The following is a 27,770-nucleotide window of genomic DNA, read 5'->3' on the forward strand; positions in this document are numbered from 1 at the left end:
TTGTTCCTCTTTGAAAAATGTTCTTCTTCCCTCTATGATATCTTTCCTAGAAAGTCAACCCTGAAAATTTCGAAGTACCTCTGACTTAATGCCAGTGCGGTCTATCGTATTTTATTATTTTTGCAAGAGAGAGAAAGAGATAGAGAGACAGACACAGAGCGTGAGAGAAAGAGAGAGAGAGAGAGAGAGAGAGAGAGAGAGAGAGAGAACCGTGATATTATTCTTTGAAAAAGTACGCGAGACTAGTACGGTGCTCTTGGGCGAGAAGAGTTTTCCGGCATACTCTCGAAGAGAGCAGTAGATTTCACGTATCTCCGGCATAATGCGCACGGTGATACATTAACAAAGTTTCGCGGCGCGGCGAGCGCATTTTTCCAAGGGAAATAACTCCGCGGTCGGCCGACCGTATTCCCTTCCCTTTGACCATAACGTTTTTCCCTCCAAGTGAGCGCATAATATTGAATATAATGTACGCTGGTTTCGTATTATTTACACGCCAACTTCAATTCATAAAAACTCTACAAAGAGTGTTGGATTTAACTAATTTTTCGTAGCGAGTATTCGGTGCTATACAGAGAAAGAGAAAAAGAGAGAATGAGAGAGAGAGAGAGAGAGAGAGAGAGAGAGAGAGAGAGAGAGAAAGAAAGAGAGATAGGGAGAGAAGGGACGGTGGTACCCGTTACTATTCACGTGCATTCCGCTAACGCATCGCGTATACATCGCGTATGTGAAATAAAATGACATGGTACTGTGCCCGTCGAAACAGAAATAATAAAAACGTTATATCTGGCTAACGGAACGTGCATAATTTCGTGTAGACCGAGAAATGGGGCTAGGTTGAGAAATTTCGTTACGTTATTTTTCGTAATATGAATGCTCCTGTGTATCTGCGAATTCAATGAGAATTTCATTTTCACAGAGGGATGAGGGGATGATAAAAACAGAGAAAGAGATAAAGAAAGAAAGAGAGAGAGAGAGAGAGAGAGAGAGAGAAAGACAAGTAAGAGAAAGTGAAAAAGAAATAAAGGGAGAGACAGAGAGTGAGGGAGAGAGGAAAGACAAAGAAAGAAAGTCTTGCGAAAGAACTTTGTTTCTCGATTCGACCGATTTCCGATGAAAGAGTGGTAAAGCTGAGGGTGGAAGAGAGCAAAGAACAAGTGAGTATGTGTGTGTGTGTGTGTACGTGTCTATATGTATGAGAAACAGAGAACGATGGATAGGCGTCGGAATCGATTCTTCCACTCCCACGACCGTGACGGCGACCCAACGGAGATCCCCGTGCAATATTGGATTTATTCAAGCCTACGCTCGAAGTTGCGCCCTAAATAAAAAGGGTTGTCACTTCGTGCCACCACTCTTTCTCTCCCTCTTTTTCTCTCTTTCTTTCTCTTTCTTTACTTCTCGCCGTGCCTGCCCTTACCAAGTTCTGCCTAGAATTTTGACAGTTGGGCAAAAATATTCGGAGACATTATTAAATACGATTATTCGAGGGGAAAAGGGTAACCGAAAGAACAAGACTAAGAGAGAGCGAGAGAGAAAGAGAAAGAGAGAGAGAGAGAGAGACAAATAGGAAAAAAAAGAGAATGAAGGAATGGGCGTGGTAAAGTCACGTTAAAGTAAAAAGTTGTGGTGGGGACTATCGGAGTACGGTATGCGAGCGTCGAACGTACCAAGAAGAAACGAGCAAGACGCGAGACGAAGCTGAAAGGGTGCTAGCTGAGGCTATCGGGGTGAAGAGAGAGAGGGGTGAAAGGAACGTCAGAGGTCGAGCCCTTCTCAGCCTGGCCGAGCCTGACTCGGCTCTCAAACTTTGATACGATTAAGACGGAACGAATTAATCTTCATCCCTCGCGAGCACCGCCTGCTGGCAGCCGCAAGGGTAGGAGCGAGCGAGCGAGTGAACGAGCGAGAGAGAAAGAAAGAGAGAGAGAGAGAGAGAGAAATTTAAAAAAGAGAAGAAGCCAAGAGAAAAAGAAAAAAGGAAAAAGGGGTGAGCGATCGCCGAAGCAGAAAGAGAAGCGTGGACGAGGTGGCGACTAAGAGTTCGCTTCCTCGAACCGAGAATATACCCTCTTCACTTCGAAGAGGCAAAGGTGACGTTAATTAGAAAGCCGAGTTTCCGATTCTGACGGGAGTCTCGCTCGATCGTTCTCACACCTTCCTAGATGGCAAAGAGAATGACTGCGACAAATTCTAATTCGTAATTTCTATGTTACGCGGAATATCTAAGGCTTAAGACTTTTGAAAAATTCGCAAAATAAAAAAGAAAAAAGAAAAGAGAAGATAACAGGGTGGATTATAAAGGGAAACGAAATAAATATATAAGCGATTTTATTGAATCAAACTGATCGTATGAATGGTTTGTTATAAATAAGAATGAAAATAAAAGTTTAACAATTAAGTCTAGATCGAGCTAATCGTGAGTCCGCACACATATAATTAGGAGATATGATTCCATCATCTACTTAAAACAGATTTTCCAATAAACCGAAAATGGCCGATTGAAATCGCATACACACACTCTTACCAGTCTACCAACCCCCGGTTTACATCCCCCATGTTCGCTCTCATTGCCGATAAGGTAAGAAGGGCAAGGATAGGATCTACACGGCGTTTATTCGATATCGCTAAAAGGGACGAAGCGAGCGGCAGTCGGTCTCGGAGAAAGGGTAGTTTGAACTATGAACGGCACGGTCAGCAGCGGTCTACCGGCCGTTTTTAATCCCATTGTGAACATGGCTTAATCGAGAAACCATTAGCTTGGTTTGCTGCGCGAGCTAGAATGTCTGGAAGGGTAGGGCCACTCTTACGGTGGATGGGGGTGGACGAGGGCCACGTACAGCGCACCGTTACGTGAAAGAGGAGTGATAGAGAGAAAGAGAGAGAGAGAGAGAGAGAGAGAGAGAGAGAGAGAGAGAGAGAGAGAACAAATCGTTATCTCGTTCCTTCTTCTTCTTCGGAGGAGGATGCCCATCCGGTCTATTACGCGTCTTTTTTTCTTCAAGCTCGTTCCTACTCTCGAATCGATCGCATATGTCTGCTAGATAAAAGCCTTATCGTGGGAAAGTAGAGGAAAATTAAAAAAAAAAAAAAAGAGAAAAAAAAAGAAGAAAAAAAAACATGAAAAAAGCAAAGAAAAGCAGGAAGGAACAAAAAAAAAAAGAAAAAGTCGAAAAGGAGGGGAAGGAAGAAAAAAAGAAATGCCCGTTTTATCGAACTACATCCCCGATGTGCGATCTGCAAAATAAAAGAGTCGCACACATCGACGTGACTGACGAACGAGAGAAGTTCCTACAAACGAGAAAGAGAAACGTGATTTTCGCGGATCCACGCACAGGCCACGGTAGAATCCTCTTAACTGCTTCAATCTTCCAGCACGTAAAACCCAAATGTTCCTCCCTTTTCCTCTTCCTCCCAATGGACCGTAGCACAACGCTGCGGAGAAGTCACGGAAAAGAGAGAAAGAGAGAAAAAGAGAGAAAGAGAGAGATAGAAAGTGAAGGGTGACGACGGTGGTGATGGTGATAGTGGTAGCGGAGGTTGAATTCGCTGATCGGATGGTATTTAGCAATAAAGTTCGATTCCCCACGTCAGGCCACGGCTACGGATGGACGGAAAGAAGCAGCCCCTGATTTCGTCGGGGTTGCGAAAATTACAGCTCCCGGAGCGGCCGGTAGCCAGGCACCCAGGCACCCAAGCTAGGCAGGCAGGCAATGTCGGAAGTGCCAGCATTTAAGCATCGGTCAGTGGTTGCGTCGGCGAGAAGCGTCGTTACTATCGTTTCTAGTGATCGTCGGTGGCAGAGAAGAAGAAGAAAAAAAAAATTGGTCGGTTTAAGTAGTGATCGAGAAAAGGAAAGAACGATCGGAAAAGAGAAGATAAGTCGAACAACATCGATTTTGGCGAGAATTCTTCGAAAAATGAAAAAAAAAGAAAAGAGAGAGAGAAAAGAAAAGAAATAGACGGGAGAAGACACATTGGAAATTCGATGGGATCGAACAAATTCGCGTTTACACATTGGTTCACCCCTTCTATTATAAACTCCCCTGATTTCACTTATCTCAAGGTCCAAGGAAGCATACGGAAATATCTCCAAACAAAAGCCGCCACCCCTCCCAACGCCATTTCCGTTCTTTCGTTCGAATCGACGCAACGTATTCCTTCGATTCGTCTTAAAATAAAGTCACCCCGATCCACCCACTTCCACCCCTTTTCCGCGAAGCGAATTCCGCCGGCACTCTATTTACTCAATTGACTTCGCTCGCTGACGATCGGGGATACGAAGCGAGAGAGAGAGAGAGAGAGAGAGAGAGAGAGAGAGGGAGACAGAGACATAGACAGAGAGAAAGAGAAAGAAAGAAAGAGAGAGAAAGAGGGAAAGAGAAAGAGAGAGCCATGAAGCAGAAGGAAAAGTATGGAATATTTAGCGTTCACTGAGCTATAAAAGCAATTATATAGGACTCATTGTTTGGCGAGAGAGTGCGCCTACGCGATACGGTATCGAAAGGTCGGAGGTAACGGTGTTTCGATAGACGAGGGCGGAGTGGTAGGTGGGTGGTAGGAGAACTCGGGGTTAGGAACCGAATTCATAGGGTGGAAGCATCGGTCCAATGAAAATCAGAAGTACGGTGCAATAAATACGCCGGAGTCGATTCCTACCCCTTCACCTCAGCACCCCCGTGCCGTTACCTGTGCCAATTCGAAAGTCACTCACCCTCCGATTCTCAAATCGCTTCGTTCGGACGCTTCCAACACGCGATAAAGGATTTCGCAGCTATCGCACACTCCTCTACTTCCTTTCGTTTCTCTTCTTCGACAAATAAAATCGAATCGATTATTATCGAAATATCGCGTGATTCCAACTATCAAAGTTTCTATGCGATAACGATTACGAGTTACGGAGTTACTCGGGGATAATATCTCGAGATAACGAATTGTAAATGAGAAAAGCTTGACTACGAAGAAAAAGGAAGGAATACAGGAGGGGCGGAAGAAGAAATGGAGGAAGGAGAGAAGAAGAGAAAAAAAAAAGCAGACTGGAAACTAACGCTGGAGAAACGAGACGGACGAGATCGAGAAGTGAGACGGTAGAAGGGGGGAGGGAGAGGAGGAAGAGGAGGGGGAATAAAAGAGCGTCGGAAAGAGAGAGAGAGAGAGAGAGAGAAAGAGGCAGACTGTAAGAAGAAACCAGAAGAGGACAGAGAAAGAAAGAGAGAGAGAGAGAGAGAGAGAGAGAGAGAGAACGTTCTAATATAAATGTCCCAGGCGAAAGGCGGAATGGAGACATTCGCTAATTAAAAAACTTGAAAAATTAATACACATTTCTCTCGTAGCACGGAGGTTGCGTCTTACTCCTCCCTTAATCTTTGGTATATCTGATTGGCCATCTGTTCCCAGCCATTTCGAAGCTGACTTCGCTTAAATCCTCCCGGACGAGGACGTTCTCCCTCTGCACAAGGTCTCGTTATTTCGCTCTCTACTACATCTTGTTGCTTGTTCCTAATTAAGTGACACTCGTGATCAAATTCGTCGATGTTTTATTAACGATCGACTCGATACTCCGATATTCCATCGATCATTCAACTTATTCATTTTCTCATCCGTGTTGTTGTTGTTATTATTTATTGTTATTATTATGCTCTCGATATATCAAGTGAGAAATGATCTTTTTTAATTGCTTATTTAATCAATCGTTGACATACTGAAATATTAATATCTCAAGTCGATGCTTGAAATTATAATATATAACCGGTCGATTTACATATACGTATACGTTAGTAAGTACATACGATATATCCTTTTTGATACTCGCGAGACATGATCCCAGAGGTCGAAGTATCGTTTAACGTGGATAAGCATCGCAATGCTCCAGAGAGATTCTCGAAAGATAGAATCTGGGAAGACGTTCCTCGATAAGCGAATTCTGCCGGTGGGTCTTTTGACGGAAGGGTTGGATAGGATGAAATGGGGGCATAAAAAGAAATAGAATAAGAGAGAAAGAGAGAGAAAGAGAGAAACAGAGAGAGACAGAGACAGAGATTGCGAAGTAAACGGATCCGTCTACCAAACTCGCTGCTTGCACCGGCTATATCGTTATCAACAATTCAATAGAGTTTAACTTATTTATGTCCCGTTAAATGCTGGGACTAATTAGATGGCGGCATAAAGATCTCTCTCTCTCTCTCTCTCTCTTTTGGTACTCTCGATGGGATAAGTCCTCTCTCTCTCTCTCTCTCTCTCTCTCTCTCTCTCTCTCTCTCTCTCTCTCTCTCTCTCTCTTTCTCACTACACTCCTCCAAGTTGTTCGAGCTAACGCCTCGTGGGATGTAACGCAGGAGGCGGGAGAGAGTTATAAGGCATGGTAGTGGAAGAAAGAGGAGGTGGAAGAGAAGTAGAGGAAGCTAGAGCGAGCTCCCATAACCAGCGAGGAGACAGACAATGGCAAAGAATGGGCCAGAGTCTCTCTGAATAGGCCTCAAGACACTGAACGCTATAATGCGAAAGACTCCATTGTGAGGCGGGCAGTTAAGTGCTCCTGTCTGGTCTCCAAAACGAAGTGGGCTCACTCTTCTCTCTCTCTCTCTCTCTCTCTCTCTCTCTCTCTCTCTTTCTCTCTTTCTTTCTCTCTATCTTCTTCTTCCTTCTCTGGCTTTCCTCGTCCTCATCTTTGGCTTTTACCTGGCGCTACCATCGTCACCTTTCCCTCGAAGAATTCGTAGAAAGAAAATGGACATTAAGAGATATTACAGCAGCCACACTGAGATTGCACGGATTAGATGTTCGTTCCTACGGAACGGAATTCCTTCTTAATTAATTTCATGCTCGATCGATTTTCATCCTCCTTCGAAATGTCTTTTTTTTTCTTCCCTTTTTCTTTTTCCTCTCTTCTTCTTCTTCTTCGTCTTCCATTTATATTATATTTTCTTTTCTTACGATGAAACAGAGAAACCGATATACATGCACCACTAACTTGGAGCAGTAAAGTGTACTTGAAAGTTTTGGGTGTCGTGACCGACAAAGATGCCTGATCGAGACACGGTTTCGAGACGGAAATGATAAATCGTTTAATTCTTTTCACACGAGCCATTCGGACGGAAGTAAAAGGGATTTAAGATCCTTTAAGTCCTCCCAAGAAGAGAGCCCCTCTTTTCTTTCTTTCCTTCTTATTTCTCTCTCTCTCTCTCTCTCTCTCTCTCTCTCTCTGTCTCTTCTCTTTTTTCTTTTTTCTGTTTTTTATATTTCTTTTTTCTTTTCCATCATCATTATCCAACGAAAAGTTTTATTTTATTCGAAGGAAAGATCACGTTGAGCGTAAGAAATAGAATCTAATAGCGATTCGATCAGATCTAATTTGGGTATATGACTAGAATTGTATATCTTACACGTAAATATACATACACGTACACATGTAACGATTCGAGTGTCACTAAGTTTAAAAAAAAATTAACTTAATTATTTACTTTGTTTCATGAGTTTTCGATTATGCGAAACGCTTAATTATCTGCTAATGAATAATGTATTTCTTCGAGTATAACTAACAATAAGACTCTTATGTTAGACTAAAACATAAAAGAGTCTTACAAAGAGGTTCACGGAACAAACGATGACACGGTCTATGCGCTAACGTCTAACGCTAAGCACCTCCTTCTTTTCCTCTTCTCTACTTCTCCCTCCTTCTCACTCTATCTCTCTCTATCTCTCGTTTCTCTTCTCCCTCCTTTCTTCACCTCCTACATTCGCGTATACCATGCTTGCTTTGTGTATGCTGGCCTCGACGATTTGTGACGTACGATAAACAACACGTGCACCAAGATAGAAAGAGAGAGAGAGAGAGCTGAGTTAACGAAGAATAGCAAGCCAAGCAAATAGGACTGTGCTCTTTCAAAATTCATGTAAAAAAAAAATTTCAGAAACCTTACTTTTTTTCCCTCTTTCTTTCTTTTTCTTCCTTTCTTTCACTTCTCTTTCTTTTTTTTATCGAATTTTCCATTGTGATAATAAAAAAAAATGTCTGAATAAAAATTAAAAGAAACGAATTTAAATTGATCGAATATATAAACAAAACATTCTTGAAGAATAATATTCTTTGGCTGTTTAAAAGTTGCCCTAAACAAGTGCAAAGAGTGGAATGAGTCGAAGAAGAAAAATGTGGTGAGAGAACAATTCCGAGTAAAAGAGAGTTCGTTTCGTGAGAGCCGCTCGGATATCACCGACGGTGTTTCTTCGGTTTGTTTCGCTCATAAGGTGTGATATCCAGTTACCTTCCTGCTGCATATGCATACACATATATATATAATATATATATATATATATATATATACACACACACACATACCCATATGTACCACGACGTATACCTGCTGCTGTCAGCCACGAGAAAGCGTACTTTTGCTTTTTAGACGAGTGATCTCGTATCCCGTATATGAATAATATACTTACATAAGTATGTACTTACGTATATACATACTTTTATTATTGTAACTGGTATAAAATGAGTCTTACAAAATTATTCATTGCGCTTGATATACATAAAATATACATATATACATTTTTTCTCTTCGGTCGTACGGGCAAAACACAATGATTTTATATGTAATATTAATTAACAAAAATTAATAAAGGTCAATATGATATCAAATTCTATTAATGTAATATAATTAATAGAATTTCAAGTAGTTTGTATAAAGTATATTTATGAGAAGGATAGAGAAAGCTAATAAGAAGAAACAAAATGGTTGTATCGAGTGGTTTGTGGTAGTGGTGGTTATGGGGGAGGAGTAGGGTGTATAAAGTATAGAAAGGGTAGAGAAGAGGACGTCCGTCCATCCGAAATCGAGACGGAAGAGACGCCGCGAAGGATAGAGGATATCGCGGTACTCTTCTACGTAGGGGTTAACTCGATTACCGGATGTAACTACTGACGAGAATGTTTAAGGAATTATTGGATAATTTCGCCTTCAAAGCAGACGCTCTTCTCGTTGCTCGTTCGTACGTTCGTTCGTTCGTTCGTTCGTTCGTTCGTTCGTTCGTTCGTTCGTTCGTTCGTTCGGCACTCGTCGTACACGACCTGAAAAGCTAAATACTTCATCGTGGCCGCCTATCAAATAGTAAAGGACGTTTTAGTCGACGTTCATGCGGAATTTCCGCGCTATAATTATTCGTAGACATAGATCATACGATAATACAACGGCTGGGTGTGTGTTCTCCTTTTCGATTGTTACTTACGATTGAACGAACGGACGTGACAATTTTTTATGCCAATCGAAATATACGCTCGTATTGTAACAACAATATTCATATTGACAAAAGTGATCATGATTTATTATGTTTATGACAACGACTTTAACAAATTTAATTGATTATCAAACGTAAATGCAAGTATTTCTTTTATGCAATAATGTTTCCGTCCAATCGATCATGGATCAATCATAAATATAATTCTTATCACTCAGTTGCAAATTTAAGATCATTATTATTAACAGTAATAGAAAATATAAAAAAAAAAAAAAGAAGAAAAGATAAGAACGAATTGAAAATGTTTCTACTACTTGAATGAAAACGCAAGAAGAAATAAAATGAAGGAAAAAGAATGAGGGAAAGACGAGAGAGGGTAAGGGGTTTGCGTCTTTTAGGATGATACGATTTCTCGAGCGTCGACCTTCGATCTCACGTCTTGATATTGGCGACGACAGTCGTTAACGATAACTAGAATCAAGAGAAAGAGAAAGAAAGAGTAAGACAAGAGGATGGCGGAGAAAGAGGAAGAGAATAACGTGAACAGGCCAGTGTCCGTCCTCGCCCGATAAACCGTTGAGAACCGTTCGAAAGGAAACATTCGGATAGCTTTCTCTCTCTCTCTTTCTTTTTTTTGTCTTTCTTTCACAACTCTTTTCATCCCCTAATACACACATATATATATATGCACATACGTACACATATATACACTAGAAAACGTAGAAAAGGTTCGGACTTCGAAATGGTGCTCGGTGCAGCTCGTTCGTTTCTCTTATATTCTTGATAGGCGCTCGTAAACCGAATTAACAGTACGCCCACGCGATCCACGCATACATACCCAAACGTAGGAACGAGAGAAAGCAAGAGGAGAAAAAGAGAAAGAGAAAGACAAAGAGAAAGAGAAAGAGAAAGAGAGAGAGTGTGTAGGGTGGTAGTTCTGGTGATGGTGATAGTGGCTAGGAAGGAAGGTAGGAAGTTGAAAATGCATATCTACAAGGATGAAGAGGTAGCGGCAGCTCTCTCCGAGAGATAACTAGAGAGAGAGAGAGAGAGAGAGAGAGAGAGAGAGAGTAAGAGAAAGAGAGTAGACACAGTACAGTGGCTACTCAGACTCCCTCCCATGCGACCATCACCAACGGCATCACCCCACCCTAAAGTTTCATCATCGGAGCTACGGAACTAAAGCACGCGAGACGTGCTTCCTTCCTTCCTCCACTTTTCTCCCTCACTCACTCTCACTCTCTCTCTCTCTCTCTCTCTCTCCCTTTCTCTCTCTCTTTCTCGCTCGTACGTTCGCTAACTCTCGAGTCTCCGATCTCTCAAACCACCCTTACGCCACTTCCAAATTCACGTAATAAAGCGCGCTCGTTCGCGTAGTTAATGCCTCTACTACCGCCCGTGCGCGCGCACGCTAAGTACATTTACACGGATAGATGAAAATATCGAGTTCGGTGAAAGAGAAGAAGAGATAGAGAGATAGAGAGGTAGAGAGAGAGAGAGAGAGAGAGAGAGACAGAGAGAGAAAGAGTGAGTCGGAGAATGCTTAACATTCTTTACCCAGGACGAAATCCTGTTCCTCTTATTCCTGAAATGATATGCACGTACTACGTTATAGGCATATATTTGTTTATAGATATAGTACATTCTACTACACTGAGAAAGAGAGAGAGAGAGAGAGAGAGAGGAAGGGAAAGGTAGAGGGGTCGAATAGTGGTAGCCAAGAGGTCGCTCGTTATAATTTCAAGCCGTTCGTTCCATCTCTTCTTCCTCGCTCCTCTCTATCCTCTCTCCCCCTACCATCTCTCGCTTTTCGTTCGTATGTACGTCTACGCTCTATATTTACACGGATAGAGACGCGGTGGCCCGCCGAGTTGGAGGTATTAAGAGCTACTTGTCGTTCTTTTTAACGGTGTAACCTCTCTCTCTCTCTCTCTCAGTTTTTCGGTCCTTTCGTTTTTGGCGAGATAGATGAAGAGAGAAAAGGAGAGAAAAAGAGAGAAGTTGGATGGCTTGACGGGTTCCCTTTTACAAGCGAATGGATATTTGTGCATGTCTATATTTATTTTGTACGTTTCTCCGCGTAAGACCGTCGATTTGGTACGGAGGATGAGCACGCAAAAGAGAGAGAGAGAGAGAGAGAGAGAGAGAGAGAGAGAGAGAGAGAGAGAGAGAGAAAGAATAAAAAAGAGGGAGAGAGAGAGAGAGAGAGAGAGTAGCCCGGTTAGAAAAGGTTGAAAGGTTCAAACGATGCTTAACTCTTTGGACGATCCTTCGCTTCTTGCTAACGTACGTGTATGTCCTATCGTGCATCCCCATGTCGGTATCAAAAATCTTGCTATTCTTGGTGAACGCCGAGTTTGTTTACTTTTTCTTTCGTTTCGTCGAATGCTGCTCGAATAACGTTCTCTTTCTATCTTTATCTCTTTCTCTCTCTTTATATATACATACATATATATGTATGTATGTATTTATATATATATATATATATATATATATATATATCATGTGTTTTTGAGATACGAAACACCATCTCTACGTATTACGTATGTCTCCGTGTGTGCATGTGTATGTGTATTTCGCGCAAATAATTACGATACTCGTTTCGTAGTCGTGACGTAAACCTTGCCTCTTTATACGCCACTCTTCGTTTCCACGTCTGAGTATAGATACGCGTTCGCATTCGTGTTCTCTTTCGCACGATGTCATGGTTAAGAGATTTACGAAGAAATTGACTCTTTGCGAAGCAGAAGTATGTATGTATGTATGTATGTATGTATGTATGTATGTATATACACGTATCTCGAGATGTGTATTTTTTTCTTTTTCTTTTTTTTTCTTCTTTTTCTTTAACGTCATACGCTAATACATACAGTCGGTCACAGATATATAGTTGAATAATTTTGTGCCTGTGATTAATGTCTTTTCATTTTATATATATTCTTTTATTGTTAATTAAAAGAAAAAAAAATTAATGTGTTACTTGCGAAGCCAATAGAGAAAAAAGGGAAAAAAAATAGGATTTTTTATTGTAAAAAATGATAAGAATTATGGAATGCAGAATTTCTTTAATTTTTTATTACACAATTTCGAAGATAAAATTGCGTACACGCATTTTATAGATTAATACATCCCGCGTGATAAGAAATTTTTAGTAATGTTTATTTTGTATATTTCTTTTATCGCTGTTACGGCAACGAACCATTTTTTATTCCTCCTTCTTAATTTTTCATATACTTCATGCAGCATACACATTCATCTGTATTTATTCGCAAATCCAGAAGACAGTTTAATCTAAAGAAAATTATTCAATGTGTCAACACAAATGTTTCAACATTTTTATGACTGACTGTACATACGTAAGAATCGTAGAACTTCGTACAACATTATTTATATTAAAAGTGAGTACAAAAAAGATCGTTGTTTTAAAGTCATCATGATGTAAGCGAATACATAATCTACATGGATCTCTCTATCTTGTCTATCGATAAAAAAGTCAAAATAATTTTTTTCTATTTATCGTAGTAAAGTTTACCTAATGTGCGATTAAATATACCAATATTAATTTGCATGTATCGATAGCGAAATTTAAAATTTTCCATACGTCCTTCAAGTAAATCGATTCTGATCGATAATAAATCGAATAAACCTGATGTATTCAAAATGCTTCGAACTAATCGATCGTTTGAAAATTTAACAATGAAAAAATCCGCGATTTATATTTCACGATGTATCTTATAAAGGGAATAAAAAAAAAGAAGAAGAGAGAAAAAGAATACTTATGATATCACTTGTCGTTTTTTTTTTTTTTTTAATTCATCGTAAAGCCATCATCCATTTATCCAAAACGTTTCCTCTCGCAACTTTGTCGGCAAGAACAGTAGACAAAGTAGGCTTCTATTTTTCTGTGATGTGGTACGAGAGTAGCAACCTATACTTATTTCTTCGTTTTTTCAAGTGGGACATGAGGATGAAGAAAGAAAGAGAAAAACATAGAGAAGGACGAAGAAGTGGCTTTATATATGAAGTGTCTACCAAAGTAGAAAGAGAGAGAAATATATACATACATACATACATACATACATATATATATAAAAGCTGTTACTTTCCTCTACGTTGGAGATTCTCCAGGAGAGGGGTTACTGTACGAGATTCATCGGCTACATACTCTTTCTCTCTCTCTCTCTTTCTCTTTCTCTCTTCTCTCTCCTCTCCTTCCGTTCGCTGCAGGCTACGTTGAAGCAGATTAACCAGAAGGGATTATTATAAACGTAGGACGGAGGATATACGCATTTATTTCGCGTAAGGGATGAGAGGGACCTATACAGTAACAAGCACGCAAGCAAGGAAACAAGCAAGCATCCTACCTACCTATCTATCTACCTATCTATCTCTCTCTTCAACAAGAAAGAGACCAAGATATTTTTTTTGATTCGTGATTCCCATTTTACCAGGTTCTAATCTCCCATCTTCATTTCTTTCTCAAACGTTTTTATCAATTTATCTTTTGAACTTCACTTCGCTATCCCTTCCCTCGTGCATCTACATCTACATCCAACAAGCTAACTCAAAAATGAAGAATCATTCGAAATTTGAAGATCATTCGAGGGTAGGATGCTCTTCGAAATCGAAATACGAAAGGATATTTAGATTTCAAACGAGAAGCGAAAAGTCTCAATTCACCGCGGTGAATCAAATTCGCTTAGGAAGTATGACGAGCGCGAGAGTGATTCTAGTGTGTATATGTGTGTGTGTGTGTGTGTATGTGCGCGCGCGCCTTTTCTCGCATAGACAACGCACTGTCGACGAAGAGGGAGTCCCAAAGAGAAAGAGAAAGAGAAAGAGAAAGAGGATGAGGATGAGGATGAGGATGAGGAGGAAGAAGAGGATGAGGTACGGGATTAAGCGCATGCACGGCGCCGGCTCCTCTCCTCCTCTTCGTATTAAACGATCCAACGAGTTTTATTTATTCAAGAAATGAAAATCCTAATAGACTTTTGCTTCGTTGTTATATTTTCTTTCCGGGCGCACGGCGTACGCCGTGTATTTACGTACCGGGATATATATCTCTTGCACGTAGAGCGTCTGCCCGTTGGCCCGATAATCAAGTACGTGATGGAACACCGACGCTGTGTTCCGCGTTCGTATTTCACACGGCAGACATCAATCGGACAACACGATCTCCTCCTTCTCCTCCTTCTCCTCCTCCACTTCGTTCTCTATCTCCTTCTTAGATCGACTCGACTCGAAAAAATCATTTTACCTTCGGAACTCGTTCTTATCGAATCATTTCGAGAGTGTGAGAAGGAGAGAGACGATACCAACGATTATGTTGATCTTTGATATCATCAAATATAATTTTCCAAAAATTTGACAAGATGTTAATCAAGAATATTATTGTAATCAAACTTTGTTGAAATTAAACTTTTCTTTAAAATATGTATATATGTGTATATATATATATATATATATATATATATCATGTGTGCAGGTATTGTAATTATTCGACAGTCTTATCGTATTTATCGTATCAGTTCGGAACAACTGTTATAATTGTTGACTCGTTAGATTCTTAATAATTGGACAATTACCTACAACAATTTAGATTATTGCATCTATCTATAATATTTAGTTCAAGCGTATATACGTTATTTTATTGTTGTTAATTTTAGAATAATTAAGCGATGACATTGCACGTTCTTCCTCTCCCTTTTCTTTATTTTATTATTTTTTTATCTTTTTCCTATTTTACTCTTTTAATATTTTTTCTTAATCGCTATACCTCCTCGTTCGTTTCTAATCGACTCTTTCATAAATGGTAAATACATTTCTCTGGCAACGTGACATTACGAGAAACAAATTGAGAAATTAGCAAAACAATTCAAAATCGATGATTCTTTCTTACCTTCTTGCACATACACACACAGAACAACGAAGATATAAATAATCTAGAAAACGATAGTATTCACGATCATCGCGAAGAGAGAAACCTTGCTGTGTCGAATTCGATTATTTGCATCGCAACGTGACGCCTTCTCTAAACTTCTCGAGCTACCGACAACAATAACAGGACGCATTTCCGTGGAATTATGCAAACTCTCGTGATATCGTCGATCGGTCTAGAAAACGTTCCTTGTAAAAACGATAATACGCCTTTCCTTCTTTTCTTATCATTCGATGCTTCGTTTTCGGTCAGTCTTAAAATCAATATTGATATCGAGACAACCAGGGCGAAAAAAAGAACAAAAAATAAAATAAAATAAAAAAAAAAAGAAAAGAAAAAGCAAACGAAACAAAAATTAATCCATCGGATTAATAACTTCCTCCCCGATCAATATTCTTTACAATTAATAACAATCTTAAACGATCGTATCGACGTTTCCCCATAAGAAATCAACGAAATTATCTATCGACGCTTTCCCATAATTTCGTTCGAGAAATTCCCAAAGCGTTTACGGTCACGTATGCGAGCCAAAGAAACCAAATCGTAACGCGAATGTTAAACGACGAAAAGAATGTCAATTCGGTTTCGTCGTTAAGTATACCACATACATGCAAGAAACGAGAGGTGCCATGTTAAAGTACAGAGAGAGGATAAGTGGTATTGGGGAGGTGGGTGGTTGAAGGGGGGGGAGAAGTTCGAGGTTGGTAGGGGAGGATAGGCGATCGGCAGAAAGTAGGATGGGGGGAGGCGGGGGGAGAGGTACCTTTCGCTCGTAAAACAGCCGAAGGTAGAGACGGAGGAGGCGGCGACCAAATTGAATTTGGGTTCTGGCCTCTGTTTAGATTCCTCGTTGGTTGTTTAGTTTAGAGGAACAAAGAAAACATCTATGTGTTTATTCTAGCCGACGCTTCGTCCCCGCCAACTTCCCACCCATCCCACCCCACCCCTTATCCTTGACTCTCTCGCACTCTCTCACCGAAACACCCTGCACCTTACCCCCACCCTTCTTGTCTCTCTTTCTCTTTCTCTCTATTTCTCTCTATTTCTCTATCTCTGTCTATCTCCTCTAAACTACGTCCACGTAACATACTCTTTCTTCGTCTCCCTTCCTTCGTTTTCCCATCGGTTTCACGGTGATCCAACTTGCACATGCACGCACGCATACATTTACACACGACTCTACCCCAAAATGCACGTGTTCTCTTTCACACCGTCCTCCCTCTCCTACTTTGGCTGCTACTACTTCTCCCACTCCTCCTCCTCTTCCTTCCTTCCACGGCTGACCTCAGAAGCGGCTTGTCAACCCTTCGTCCTACGAGTGCTTAACGGTCACATACACGTACAAATGCACGCGTGCACAAATACACACCACACACACGTCTATGTATATATATATATATATATATATATATATATATATATATATAAATACATACAAGTATAGTAGACGGACGATCTTTTTACGTTGCTTCTCGACTCAATATTAGCATTTTCATATCGATGCTCGCCGCTAAAAGGTCGAAGCCTTCCTTCTCCCCCTCTTCCTCCCTTTTTTTTCTTTCTTTTTCTCCGACGTTCCTCCTTCACTTCTCTTCTCCTATCGTTTATTCTCTCCTCTCGAAAATACTTGACAAAGAACCAATCGAAATCGCTAAACAATTTTTCTTTCCCCTTATTTCGTAATAACGTTCGACGTTTATTAAAAAAACGTGAGAATTTTAATGACACGAAGAGAAAAGTTGTTGAGGTCGGCGTCGCAAGTGGGAGGGAGAGAGAAAGAGAGAGAGAGAGAGAGAGAGAGAGAGAGAGAGAGAGAGAGAGAGAGAGAGAGAGGGAAAGAAAGAGGGTGAGGAGAGTACACGAAAAAGAAGAAAATGTTCTTTTCTCTCCCTCCTGTTTGAAATTCCTGTTTTAAAGAGAGGAACATACGTACGAACACGAACGCACGCAACAGAGCTATTCTCGCTAAATCAAGGAAAAAGAGGAAGCAACGTGCGCGCTAACACACGGCAGAAAATAGCCGACGATTGAATGCGACATTTATTACGCAGTCTCTCTCTCTCTCTCTCTCTCTCTCTCTCTCTCTCTCTCTCTCTCTTTCTCGCAAATCGAGTCGGTGCCTTTAACGAAATGTTTTTCTTCTTAGTTATTGTTATTTGGTTATCGAGTAGAGTAGAATTATTTTCACTTTTTACTGTCTCTCCCTCTCTCTCTCTCCTTCTCTTTCTTTCGTGCTCTTTCTCTCTGTCCTTTTCTTTCTTCGAGTGCTCGTATTCCTTCCAGAATTCTTCTCCCCTTTCTCCATAGCCCTTTCCACCTTCACTCCTTTTCTCTTTGTTGAATGGAGGGAAAGAAAGAGAGAGAGAGAGAGAGAGAGAGAGAAAGATTTCCGACGCTTCAAAACACTCGCGAGAAAGCGGCCCGCGGGGAACGCAATTTCCAAAATAAACGGTGAACGGCGGCTCTGCAAATAATCATCGCGCGTGCTTTTAATTAAGTTTCACTGTCTCAAGCACGGTGTCCTTGGAAAACCCTCGGTCCGAGGATTCCTTTCTTCTAATCCGCGATACGCGCGTCTCTGCGAACAGACGTTCGTTCTGCTAAGGGACGAAGACTAAAAGAGGATAAGAGAGAGAGAGAGAGAGAGAGAGAGAGAGAAAGAGAGAGAGAGAGAGAGAGAGGATCGACAACGACGTTGTTGGTTCGACGTTCCTATGTAGACTGAAAATATTCCAACGTATATGAATGGATGTTTCTTGTCCTATTAGTATACAAATACATCCTTGTTAATGAAAATTTAATAACCGTCATATTTTTCGTAGTTGGCAAAAAGAAAAACATAAGATTATTGTCGGTGAATACAAACTCGTGTTGAATCGTCGTACGACTAATAACTTGTTTGTCTTGTAGTTTTGAAATAAAAAAAGAAAAACAATAACGCAGTATCGGTAATAAATTGACAAGGACATAAGATAGAACGTAATAGTAGTATCAATTTGTTATTGTTATAATAACGATAATGACGATGGTATCGCATGGAACGTGACAAAGCGTACGTCGTTGACTTTATCGAACAAATAAAGTGGCTCTCGGGTCTGACGTAGTCGCGTTTCTTCGCAAACTCTTCAGTCTTCTTCTCGAATGTACGATCGTATTTCGACGATCGTTACGTTCAAAGATATTTTATTGTTCTACTGGAAGCACGTACGTGTATAACTATACCGTATTATTAGACGTTAACCCTACGATATGAAATACCATCGGTTACGACGGCAACGAGCATGTTACGATATATATGACAGAAAAATAAAAGTCCTGTTCGATGGGGGTATAACAGATATCAACTACATTTCATAATGTTTATGATACGAAGGTAAAACGTCCGATCGCAACGATCCCGCTGAGTTGTTTCAGGTGCTCGTGGAAAATTCGTAGTTTTATCAACCACTGTAAATCGATCAACGGCGGTGGCTACTCCCGGAATCGGTGCTAACATTGTCCAATTATTTTCATCCAACGACGAATGAAATAATAATATTTTTAGTACGTTATAAAGAGCGTTAGGCAGGTGCAAAAGAATAATGAGCGTCCGCACGTTTTCGCCCGTAGACAAAGAGTATGAATAATCGAATCTGTATCTCTTATAAATGATCGTAGTCTCGTTGGTACATCAGGATATCTTGCTTCTACGATTAATATTACTTAACTGGCGAATAAATAAGAGACCACTCGTTTTGGCGCGTTAATCGGGCTACCGCCAAAGAAGAGAAGAAGAAGAGCAAGAAGAAAAAAAGAAAAGAAAGAAAAAAAAGGAGAATCTTTCCTGAGATATCTTTGGCGAATCGCCAATCGAATGGATCGTTTTCTCTCAGACATTCGCAAGGATCGCTCTTAATATTGTTTTAACTAGATGCGTCTCGATGAGATTCTTAGTATAATACTTCGGTGATTTGGCAATTAGTTGAAAAACGAAACACAAAGACGACTTTCCGAATAGTCAACCTAATTAGTTCTTTTTTGGATATCCATATCACCTATTCGCGAATTGACGCGATACTAAATAATTTTTTCAATAACTAAAGTTAAATCATATTATTATTATTATTATTATTATTATTACATTTATATTATTATTAAGTTACATTATATTGTTATACTTTTTTTCGATTATTTTTTTTTTTACAGGTAATTACGAAATTATATTCTACTACGAGAGGAACATACGAATATAAGACGTCCGTGTTAATTAAACGAACAAACGAATCGAAACAAAGAGAAAGGGAGAGGGAGAGAGAGAGAGAGAGAGAGAGAGAAATATCGAAAAATCTATTCGTAAAACGTGTACGTATCTACACATCGAAGAATAAATTTGCGAATGAACGAAACGATGAATGTTCGAAAGGCTCTGAGAATGAAATTGTACGGATGTTGTGTATTTTCTCAGGTATCATTCGACGACACGAAGCAGGCGCGTGAATAATAGAGCGCAATCGCCCTTGCCAGTCTCCGTCGACCTTAGAGCCCCTCGAGGGTAGCAAAGGTGGGAGACTAGAAGGGTGGGATTTCTAGATTGGATTTAAGTACACAGCCGTGAGGTTTCGACCGGTTAATAATGTAGATAAAACCGGGACTTCGAAGACGGTGAACGAGTGAGAGAGATGGAGAACAGAGAACGAGAATGAGAACACGAGAGAAAGAGGGAGAGAGACAGAGAAAGAGAGACTTCATTCTGTTGTGGTACTCATGAATTTCCGACTTCTGCTAACTGTCGGAAATCAGACGCGATGTGTCTTCTACAAAGACTTTACCGTGCTAATGTTCTTAACAGTAGTACTCGCTGCTTTTCCATGCTTTCGTGAGATCTAAAATTCCTCCCTGTAACTGTTTGTCAATTAGATAAGAACTGATTATTCTCTCTCTCTCTCTCTCTCTGTTACTTTCTCTTTCTTTCTTTCTTTCTCTCTGTCTTTCTCGTGAATGCCAATGTAAAGTGATTCCAAGCAACGCACACAATACAACTCGCACAATATTCGAATACGAATTTTCGCTCGTTCGTTTATTAAATACGGGCATTGTAAATTTTGAACGATAAGTAATTAGTAACAAAGTAACAAAATAAATAAAGAAATAAAGAAATAAAAACCAAAGATTACAAAAATATTTTCACGAGACGATCTTAAAAAGGAGAATTATTCTAAGCACCGTAGTAGATTGGAATAACGAGTATCTTCGGCATAGGAAAGAATTGTAGTACTGAATTACGAAAGAAGGGAAGAAGAGAGGGTAGAAAAAAGACGAGAGAGAGAGAGAGAGGAAAAGCTAGTCGGAGTTTCGGTAATTTATTAAAATCCTCGTCACCGACACGATATCCCTTCGAAAAATTTTCCTCTGGAACACACAGAGTCACTACGAACGTACGTGTGAGAGAAAGGGAAGTAGATAGATAGATAGAAAGTACGCGCGTTCGGATTCGAGACCTTTTATGCTCAGGCCAGCTGGCTCAGCACGACAAAAATTCTTTCAATTACAGAAAAGCGAATTCTCCTTAAAACTCTCCCCGGCATCGATATTCATAGCGAAGCGTAGCGCGGGCTACGTAAAAGTTACGACTCTTCCCTTTCTCTCTCTCTTTCTCGCTCTTTTGGATGCGGATCGGTCTTGTGCAATCTAACTATATAAGCTGTGCTTGTGAAAGAAGAAGATGGAAAGAGAGAGAGAAATCGTGAATTGAAGGAGGAGGGGGTTAGAAAAGTACAACGAAACGAATGGATGAAAGAAAAGAAGAATCGAGTACGGACCGGGGGTGGTAAAGAAAGTCTGGGGTGGCTTGATTGGAAAGGACAGCCTCTATCCGCAATTTGCGATTTGAAGGAGGGATTTGGTATAGAGGGGATAGAAGGTGAAAATTCGTTTGTCTCTTTCTCTCTCTCTCTCTCTCTCTCTCTCTCTCTCTCTCTCTCTCTCTCTCTCTCTCTTTCTCCTTCCCTTTCACGATCACGACGAATTTAAGTTTTTCTTTTTTTGTATATTTATTTCCTCTCTCTTTGTTCGTACATGTGAAAGGAATACGAGATAAATTTCCTCGTATATATCAATAATAACAACAAACTGTTATCTATTTATTATCTATCGATTCCCTAACGAAATAGATTGATATCAGACCGATACATAACACATGTTTATGATATATTATATTCTCATCGTACTATTACATTTCGTATTATATATGTTTCTATATGAAAATTATGTATATCTTCCTATAACGAAATGGTATATAATATGTTTATAAACAAATCATAGAAATTGAATACGGAATTTGTGAAAATTCGAATTACTCTCGAAAATTGGGTCAATGAACGGAAATCACGATTTTCTCTGAACGTCTATCTCCGTGGATATTCTTCATTTCGTGTATATATATGTGTATAATTCGTATATATATATATATACACATATATGTAGCACTTCTTGGAGGAATCATTAACGATTGATTGTCGTAAACTTCGATGGTATGTCCAAGTAGATCGAAGGTTGAGGATCGATCGAATGTTAGTGTGTGAATATTAACTTGAGATATCCCGAAAACCACGAAACAGAGACGCAGAGATTCATCCTGGATTACGTTGATGTCGACATTGACTGTTTGATCTTTACTAACGTGTATATATCTTAAGATCCCTTTTGACCTCTGTGCTCGGTTTTGATTATTATTATCTCTTCTTGTTTCTCCCTCTCTCTCTCTTTCTCTTTATTTATGTTTCTACAAGTCCTTAAATTATAAACATTGTTAACCTATGGTAAGTTTGATCTTGAACACGATTTTCAGTCGACCGAAGGCAGCCCGCTATCTCAGTCGAGTGCTCGCGACAAGCGTAGTTTAATTCTCTCTGCCTTTCTAACACCGTCGTTCTCCCTCTAGAAATGCGAAGTTTGGTCACACCTAACAATTTACAAGTCTACCTTATATACGTCAAGAAGGTTAACGTAAACGATACGTACTTTAATATTATTCAACGGCAATTAATTATTAACAACGTGAGAATGAAGAAGTTTCAAGAGGGAGAGGAAGAGAGAGAGAGAGTGAATGAGAGAAAGGTAAGTTTCAAGACGCTATTAGACACATAACTTCTCATAGAATAATCGAAAGCCATTTAGCGGTACATATAGTAGAATAGAAGCGAACGATCGAAGATCAGCGAGTTTCTCGAATCGACGTAAAGAATCGATCAAGTCTGAGAAAGAAAGAGAGAGAGAGAGAGAGAGATGGAGGAGGATGTCCAAAAAGGTCAAGTGTGGTCGTGCCTCCTAGTCGTTTTCGATGTCGTGGCTGGAAAGTTCGGCATTCTGGTGTTCTAACCACAAATTAGAGCGGTTATCGATCGATGAAATTTGACTCTCTAATAGAGGAGACTCGAATCCTCCTAGAATTCACGCGAAATAAAAATCATAGATTATCTGGATTTCCGTCGTTGATAGGAAACTAACATAACGACGTAAGATACGTTAAATGCATCGAATAAAGTTTCGTAATAAAGAAAATGTTCTAGTTATAGAGCTTGTTTTTTTTTTTTTTTCGTATAAATCCCAAAATGATAGGTAGGTAGGTATGTAGAGAAAGAGAGAGAGAGAAAGAAACAGACAGAAAGAGTAAAGGAGAGAGAAAGAGAGACTTTGGAGACTCCAACATCAGCGCGTGTACGTTCTATGCGACGTGTCGGAGCAGCGATAAGCGAATCTCTGTTTACACTTAACCAACAAACGAGCAGATGTACGTGTCGCACGTGTAATTCACATAGTCGTGTAAGTACACACCTATTTACGCGCTGCGTCACGTGAACTTGATATTCGGCCGCTATCTACGAACGAACGCGAACGAATGAGAACGAACGCGAACGAACGAACCAAAGAACGAACGAAAAAACGAAAGAACGAATGTATGAGTTTGTATACGTATGTGTACGTATAAACATATCAAATAATAAAAGAGAGTGTATAGTGGCACATGCTGTTGTAAGATAGGCGTAAATTTGAAAGAAAGAAGAGGAAAGGAATAATCTATTTTTATAGATACTTGTAAATAGATGCGTGAGTATATATAAATATAAATATATATATAAATATATAAATATATAAATATATTGTGTATATATAGGTATATGTAGAATAGACCTGTAGCCTATATGACCCTATCATTCCCTTTTCTTCGAGAACGAAACCGAAAAAGGCCGCTTTAAGGGCCATAAAACATTTGTTTCCCTCGCCGGCACTTGCCACGGAGAGCGTAGTGGTATATTGCGTTTCACTTTCTCTTTCTCTCTCGCTCTTTCTCTATTTCTTTCTCCCTTTTCCACTCGGAGGCAACACCAAGCGCGGGATTTTGAATTGAATTTGAAATCAGGGGGCTCGATTTTATGGTGGCTGGGTGTCAAACGCTTCAAAAGTATCGCCTACTACATCTCGAGGTACGAAGCTCGTACCGCGGAAACTTCGCTTTTTAAGGTCGAAGAATCGGTTTATTTTCCGTTTTTCTTTCTCTCTTTTTTTCTTTTTCTTTCTCGTTCTTTTCTAGTAAAGATTACACAGTCCCGCGATGCTGGTGATCGTTCAATTTCCCCTTTTTTCCATTTCAAGAAAGAAAAGTTATAAGTACCTCGTGTTTCTTTTCTATCGTGTATAATACATATATATATATGTATGTATGTATGTATGTATGTATGTACGAGTAGTTTCTTTTGAAAAAGGTTTCGCTCGTAAAAATTGTTGGTTTTAAAGAAATCGATCGGGATATAATCTTCATTCTGGTAGTACGAAGTAACGTTAGACGTCAACAAAATTCAACGAAACGACGTGTTTAGAGAATCCGCGTATCTCGGTGATGACTCACGGAAGAGCAACTTCGAAATAGATCGTTTAACTTGTCCTCCGTCTGCTGTTCTACCGTATGTAGAGAACCCACGGTTACAACGGAAAGAGGAGAACGAGGAGAAACATATGCGTGCGTATGAAAGAAGAAGAGAGACAGTCAGTCATATATATATACATATATATATATATATACACATATATATATGTAGAGAGAGAGAGAGAGAGAGAGAAAGAGAGAGAGAGAGAGAGAGAGACAGTGAATTGCTCTTTGATGTCGGACGGGAGACGACGAACGAAGAATTAAATTATTTAGGAGGCTATAATATTTTCAAGAGAGCTTCGCACGGTAGTAGAACAATCTAAACAAAAAATTCTTTTCTGAAAGTGCAACGAAGTCTCTCGATGCAATAAACGCGAATACAATTATTACTTCGATAATATAGCGATATTTTTTTTCTCTCTTTTTTTTTTTTTTTATTAATAAATTTGCAACGTGCGACGAAGACGAAATTGATGAAAAAATTTGTCGAACGTCGACGAACGTTTCTTCCTTCGTGGTGTGTGACTCTTACCTGATCGTTGTCCTGTTGATCCTGACCGTAACCAGGGATGTCACCATTGGGGGTTGTAGCGGCGGAGGGTCGCTGCGACGTGGACAAGTTGATCGCACCGTCTCCGTCTGTGTCATGATCCATTATGCCATCGTCCTGAAATTACGATCGTCTTTACGTCGAAATATATCGGTAATACGATTGTAAAGTTGGAGAAACGAAATGCGATTACAAAGGTTCGCGAAATATACCGCGTTTAATATACATATGCATTATAGGTATGTACGTATAAATAGATGTATGTCCAGTCCGTGTATATACGTGAACGAACGTTGATGCAACGCGATGCTCCTCGTTAATAAACATGATGTGAAAACAACTATGGCTCGCGTTATTGTTGTGTCTCTACGAAGATGAGTGACTGAGTGAGAGAGTGAGAGAGAGAGAGAGAGAGAGAGAGAGAGAGAGAGAAATAGAGAGAGAAAGGAGTAAATTAATTCGTTGAACGAAATTATGCGAGTATCGTTGTAAGGATAAAAACGAAATTGCAAAAAAGACTAAGCAGTTTTTCAAGCTAAAAATTAATTAATTATATTTCATAAACATATCTCATACCTATACGCATCTGTGAAAATCAAACATATAGAATATTGCTCGATATAGGGAGAAAGAGAGGGGAGGAGAGAGAAAGATAGAGAGCGAAAATATTGTAATGAATATTCGATAAAATCGTTCGTTCTAAATCATTCTAAGGACAATTTCCAATGGAAAAATTTTCCTCCGATCGATAAATTGGCAATTTTGCTTAGAAATTGACGGATGTGTGTGTGTGTGTGTGTGTGTGTGTGTGTATATATATATTTATATGCATAAACCACAGAGAAGTCAAATATTTCATATTCCATCAGATTATTACGAGTCATACATAAATTCATATAATTAATATTTGATATGAGTAAGAAGCAATAAATATTAAAATATAACGATAAAATAGAAATAATAAATTATTTTTGTCGCGTTAGGATTAAAAGGACCACGTTATATATATATATATATATATATTTAGTATGACAGATATCTTGATTAGCATAATTATTATACGAAGAATAGTGTCTATATAATATCATTTTCATCTCGAATGCGATCAATCGCGATGATCGTCGAAAATCGAAAGACCGGTTTTGCCTTGATCGCAAACGAGCAACCGATTATAGATTGTAGCGTGACGCACGTGATTCGACGCACACTCGCCGCGCGCAAAAGTAACAATGTTTCGCGTGCGGTTACGGCTTTCTAATAATAATTCCGAAGTTCCCCTCTCTGGGAACGATTACGCATCGAAGGCGAATCGATCGGTAGTTTCACGTGGCGAGCACGAGCGATAGGCGCGCGCGAAAAACCAGAAAGAGAGATGGAGAGAGGGAAAGAGAGAGAAAGAAAAAGAGAGAGAGAGAGAGAGAGAGAGAAAGAGAGAAAAAAAGATAGAGAAGTTATCCCATTGCGGAATTGCTTGAAATTAAGTGGGTTCTCTTGTTTCCTATAAATTCGAAAGCATTTCTTCGAAAAAAAAGCTGAATAAATTTATGGCGTGATAATTCTTAAATATTATACGCATAATGATAGTCACTATGTATCGGGCAATCTCTTAAACTTTTTAAGTCAACGAGAAAAAGGAAAGAGAGAGAGAGAGAGAGAGAGAGAGAGAGAGAGAAAGAGAGAGAAAAGAACGAAAAAGAGTCGAACGATAAGTTCTTGCATGTAAGTACGAACGGCAACGGTTTGATAAATAACACGTAATCTCTGTAGGATCCTTAGGTGATAAAAAAAGTACATATCGTTGGCCCCCTTTTGGAAGGCAAGTGACTAAGTTAACGGTGTATGGTATGTGAACTCGTTCGAGCTGGAATAAAAGATATTCTCGGTGTTTTTTTGTATTGCAAGGAAAAATAACTTTCATTGAAAATAATAATTCGTTTATTCTAAGTTGTTAAATTTTGCATCTTTCTTCCTTCTCTCTCTCTCTCTCTCTCTCTCTCTCTCTTCCTCTCTTTTTTTCGACTGGAAGATCAAGGAAGGAAGAGGCGTTTTGGATATGAAAAAGAAAGTGTAAAAGAAAGAAAGAGAGAGAAAAGGAAGAGCAGAAGAAGAAGAAAAAAAAACAGAAAAAGAAAACAGAAGAGAAATGAAGAAGAAAAAAAAACAGGAAAAAATGAAATAGAAGAGAACAGAAAAAGAAGACACGCAGAAAACACTCGTAAGGACACTCACGATAAACATCCGGCGAGAGGGTCTCCTCTCGTGCGACGAAACACCACACCGGAAGTCTCTTCTTCCTTGGCACAGTAGGGAACTTCCCCCTTCTCCCTTTCTTTCGCACCTTCCACGCTTTCGGTACTTTCGATTCTCTCTCCTTGGAATCGACACACGTTACTCTTCACGCACTCACTCTCTCTCTCTCTCTCTCTCTCTCTCTCTCTCTATCTATCTATCTATCTATCTCTATCTCTCTTTCCCTCTCTATCTCTACCTTTATTTCTATCTCTCTCTCTCTCTCTTTCTTTTCACATTATATATCGAATTTTTCAAGGACCTTTGAAATTGAAATCCATCGGTGACACCACAGAGACTTCTTCTTCGCACTTACGTCCGTCTTCGTTGGTATTTCGTTGGATGAAGTATGAAGTATTTAGAGAGAAAAAAAAATAAAAAAAGAAAAAAGAGCAATAAGAAAAGAGAGAAAGAGAGAGAGAGAAAGAGAGAGAGAGAGAAAAAAAAACAGGCAAGAAAAAAAAGGAGGAGAGGAAAGAAAAAGGACAACGTACAAGAAGCACGTGGCGATAAAAAGACGATGATGCGCTCTCTCTCTCTCTCTCTCTCTCTCTCTTTCTCTCTCTCTCTCTCTCCCTTTCTCTCGAGAACGTAGTATCGTGGGAGTCACGAAAACGAAGAAGAAGAAGACGACGAACGACGTGGAACCGTAAGTTAACGCGCCGCGCGAGTAGCGAGGACTAAACACTAAATGCGGCACAAGCATAGCGAGCACGGAGAGAGCCCGAACCGGCGGGGCTGTTGCTTATTGTGTAAATATAAACAAATATAGTTGAAACCAACCAACAGGCCTGCTTTCAAGCGTCTCTCTCTCTTTCTCTCTCTCTCTCTCTCTCTCTCTCTCTCTCTCT

General features: G+C 39.7%; 1 protein-coding gene across 23 annotated transcripts in view; it reads right to left on the reverse strand.

Moving 5' to 3' along the window:
* Nucleotides 1-27,770, reverse strand: part of LOC122630620 (forkhead box protein P1-like) — a 319,327-nt gene that overhangs the window by 71,059 nt on the left and 220,498 nt on the right. For 15 of the 23 annotated variants that reach the window (XR_006327530.1, XM_043815320.1, XM_043815321.1 and 12 more), the window contains 2 exons: nucleotides 26,860-27,001; nucleotides 24,613-24,747 (listed from right to left, as the gene is read on the reverse strand). Coding sequence is in view for 22 of the 23 variants with exons in the window: in XM_043815320.1 (XP_043671255.1) it covers nucleotides 24,613-24,747; nucleotides 26,860-26,868 (144 nt within the window). In the remaining variant the exon portion in view is untranslated. Of the gene's footprint in view, nucleotides 1-24,612; nucleotides 24,748-26,859; nucleotides 27,002-27,181; nucleotides 27,319-27,413; nucleotides 27,663-27,770 lie in introns of those variants that run through there. The other 8 variants (XM_043815317.1, XM_043815315.1, XM_043815319.1 and 5 more) reach the window with 3 other exon arrangements.

Source organism: Vespula pensylvanica, chromosome 7, assembly GCF_014466175.1.
Source record: "Vespula pensylvanica isolate Volc-1 chromosome 7, ASM1446617v1, whole genome shotgun sequence".
Lineage (NCBI taxonomy): Eukaryota > Metazoa > Arthropoda > Insecta > Hymenoptera > Vespidae > Vespula > Vespula pensylvanica.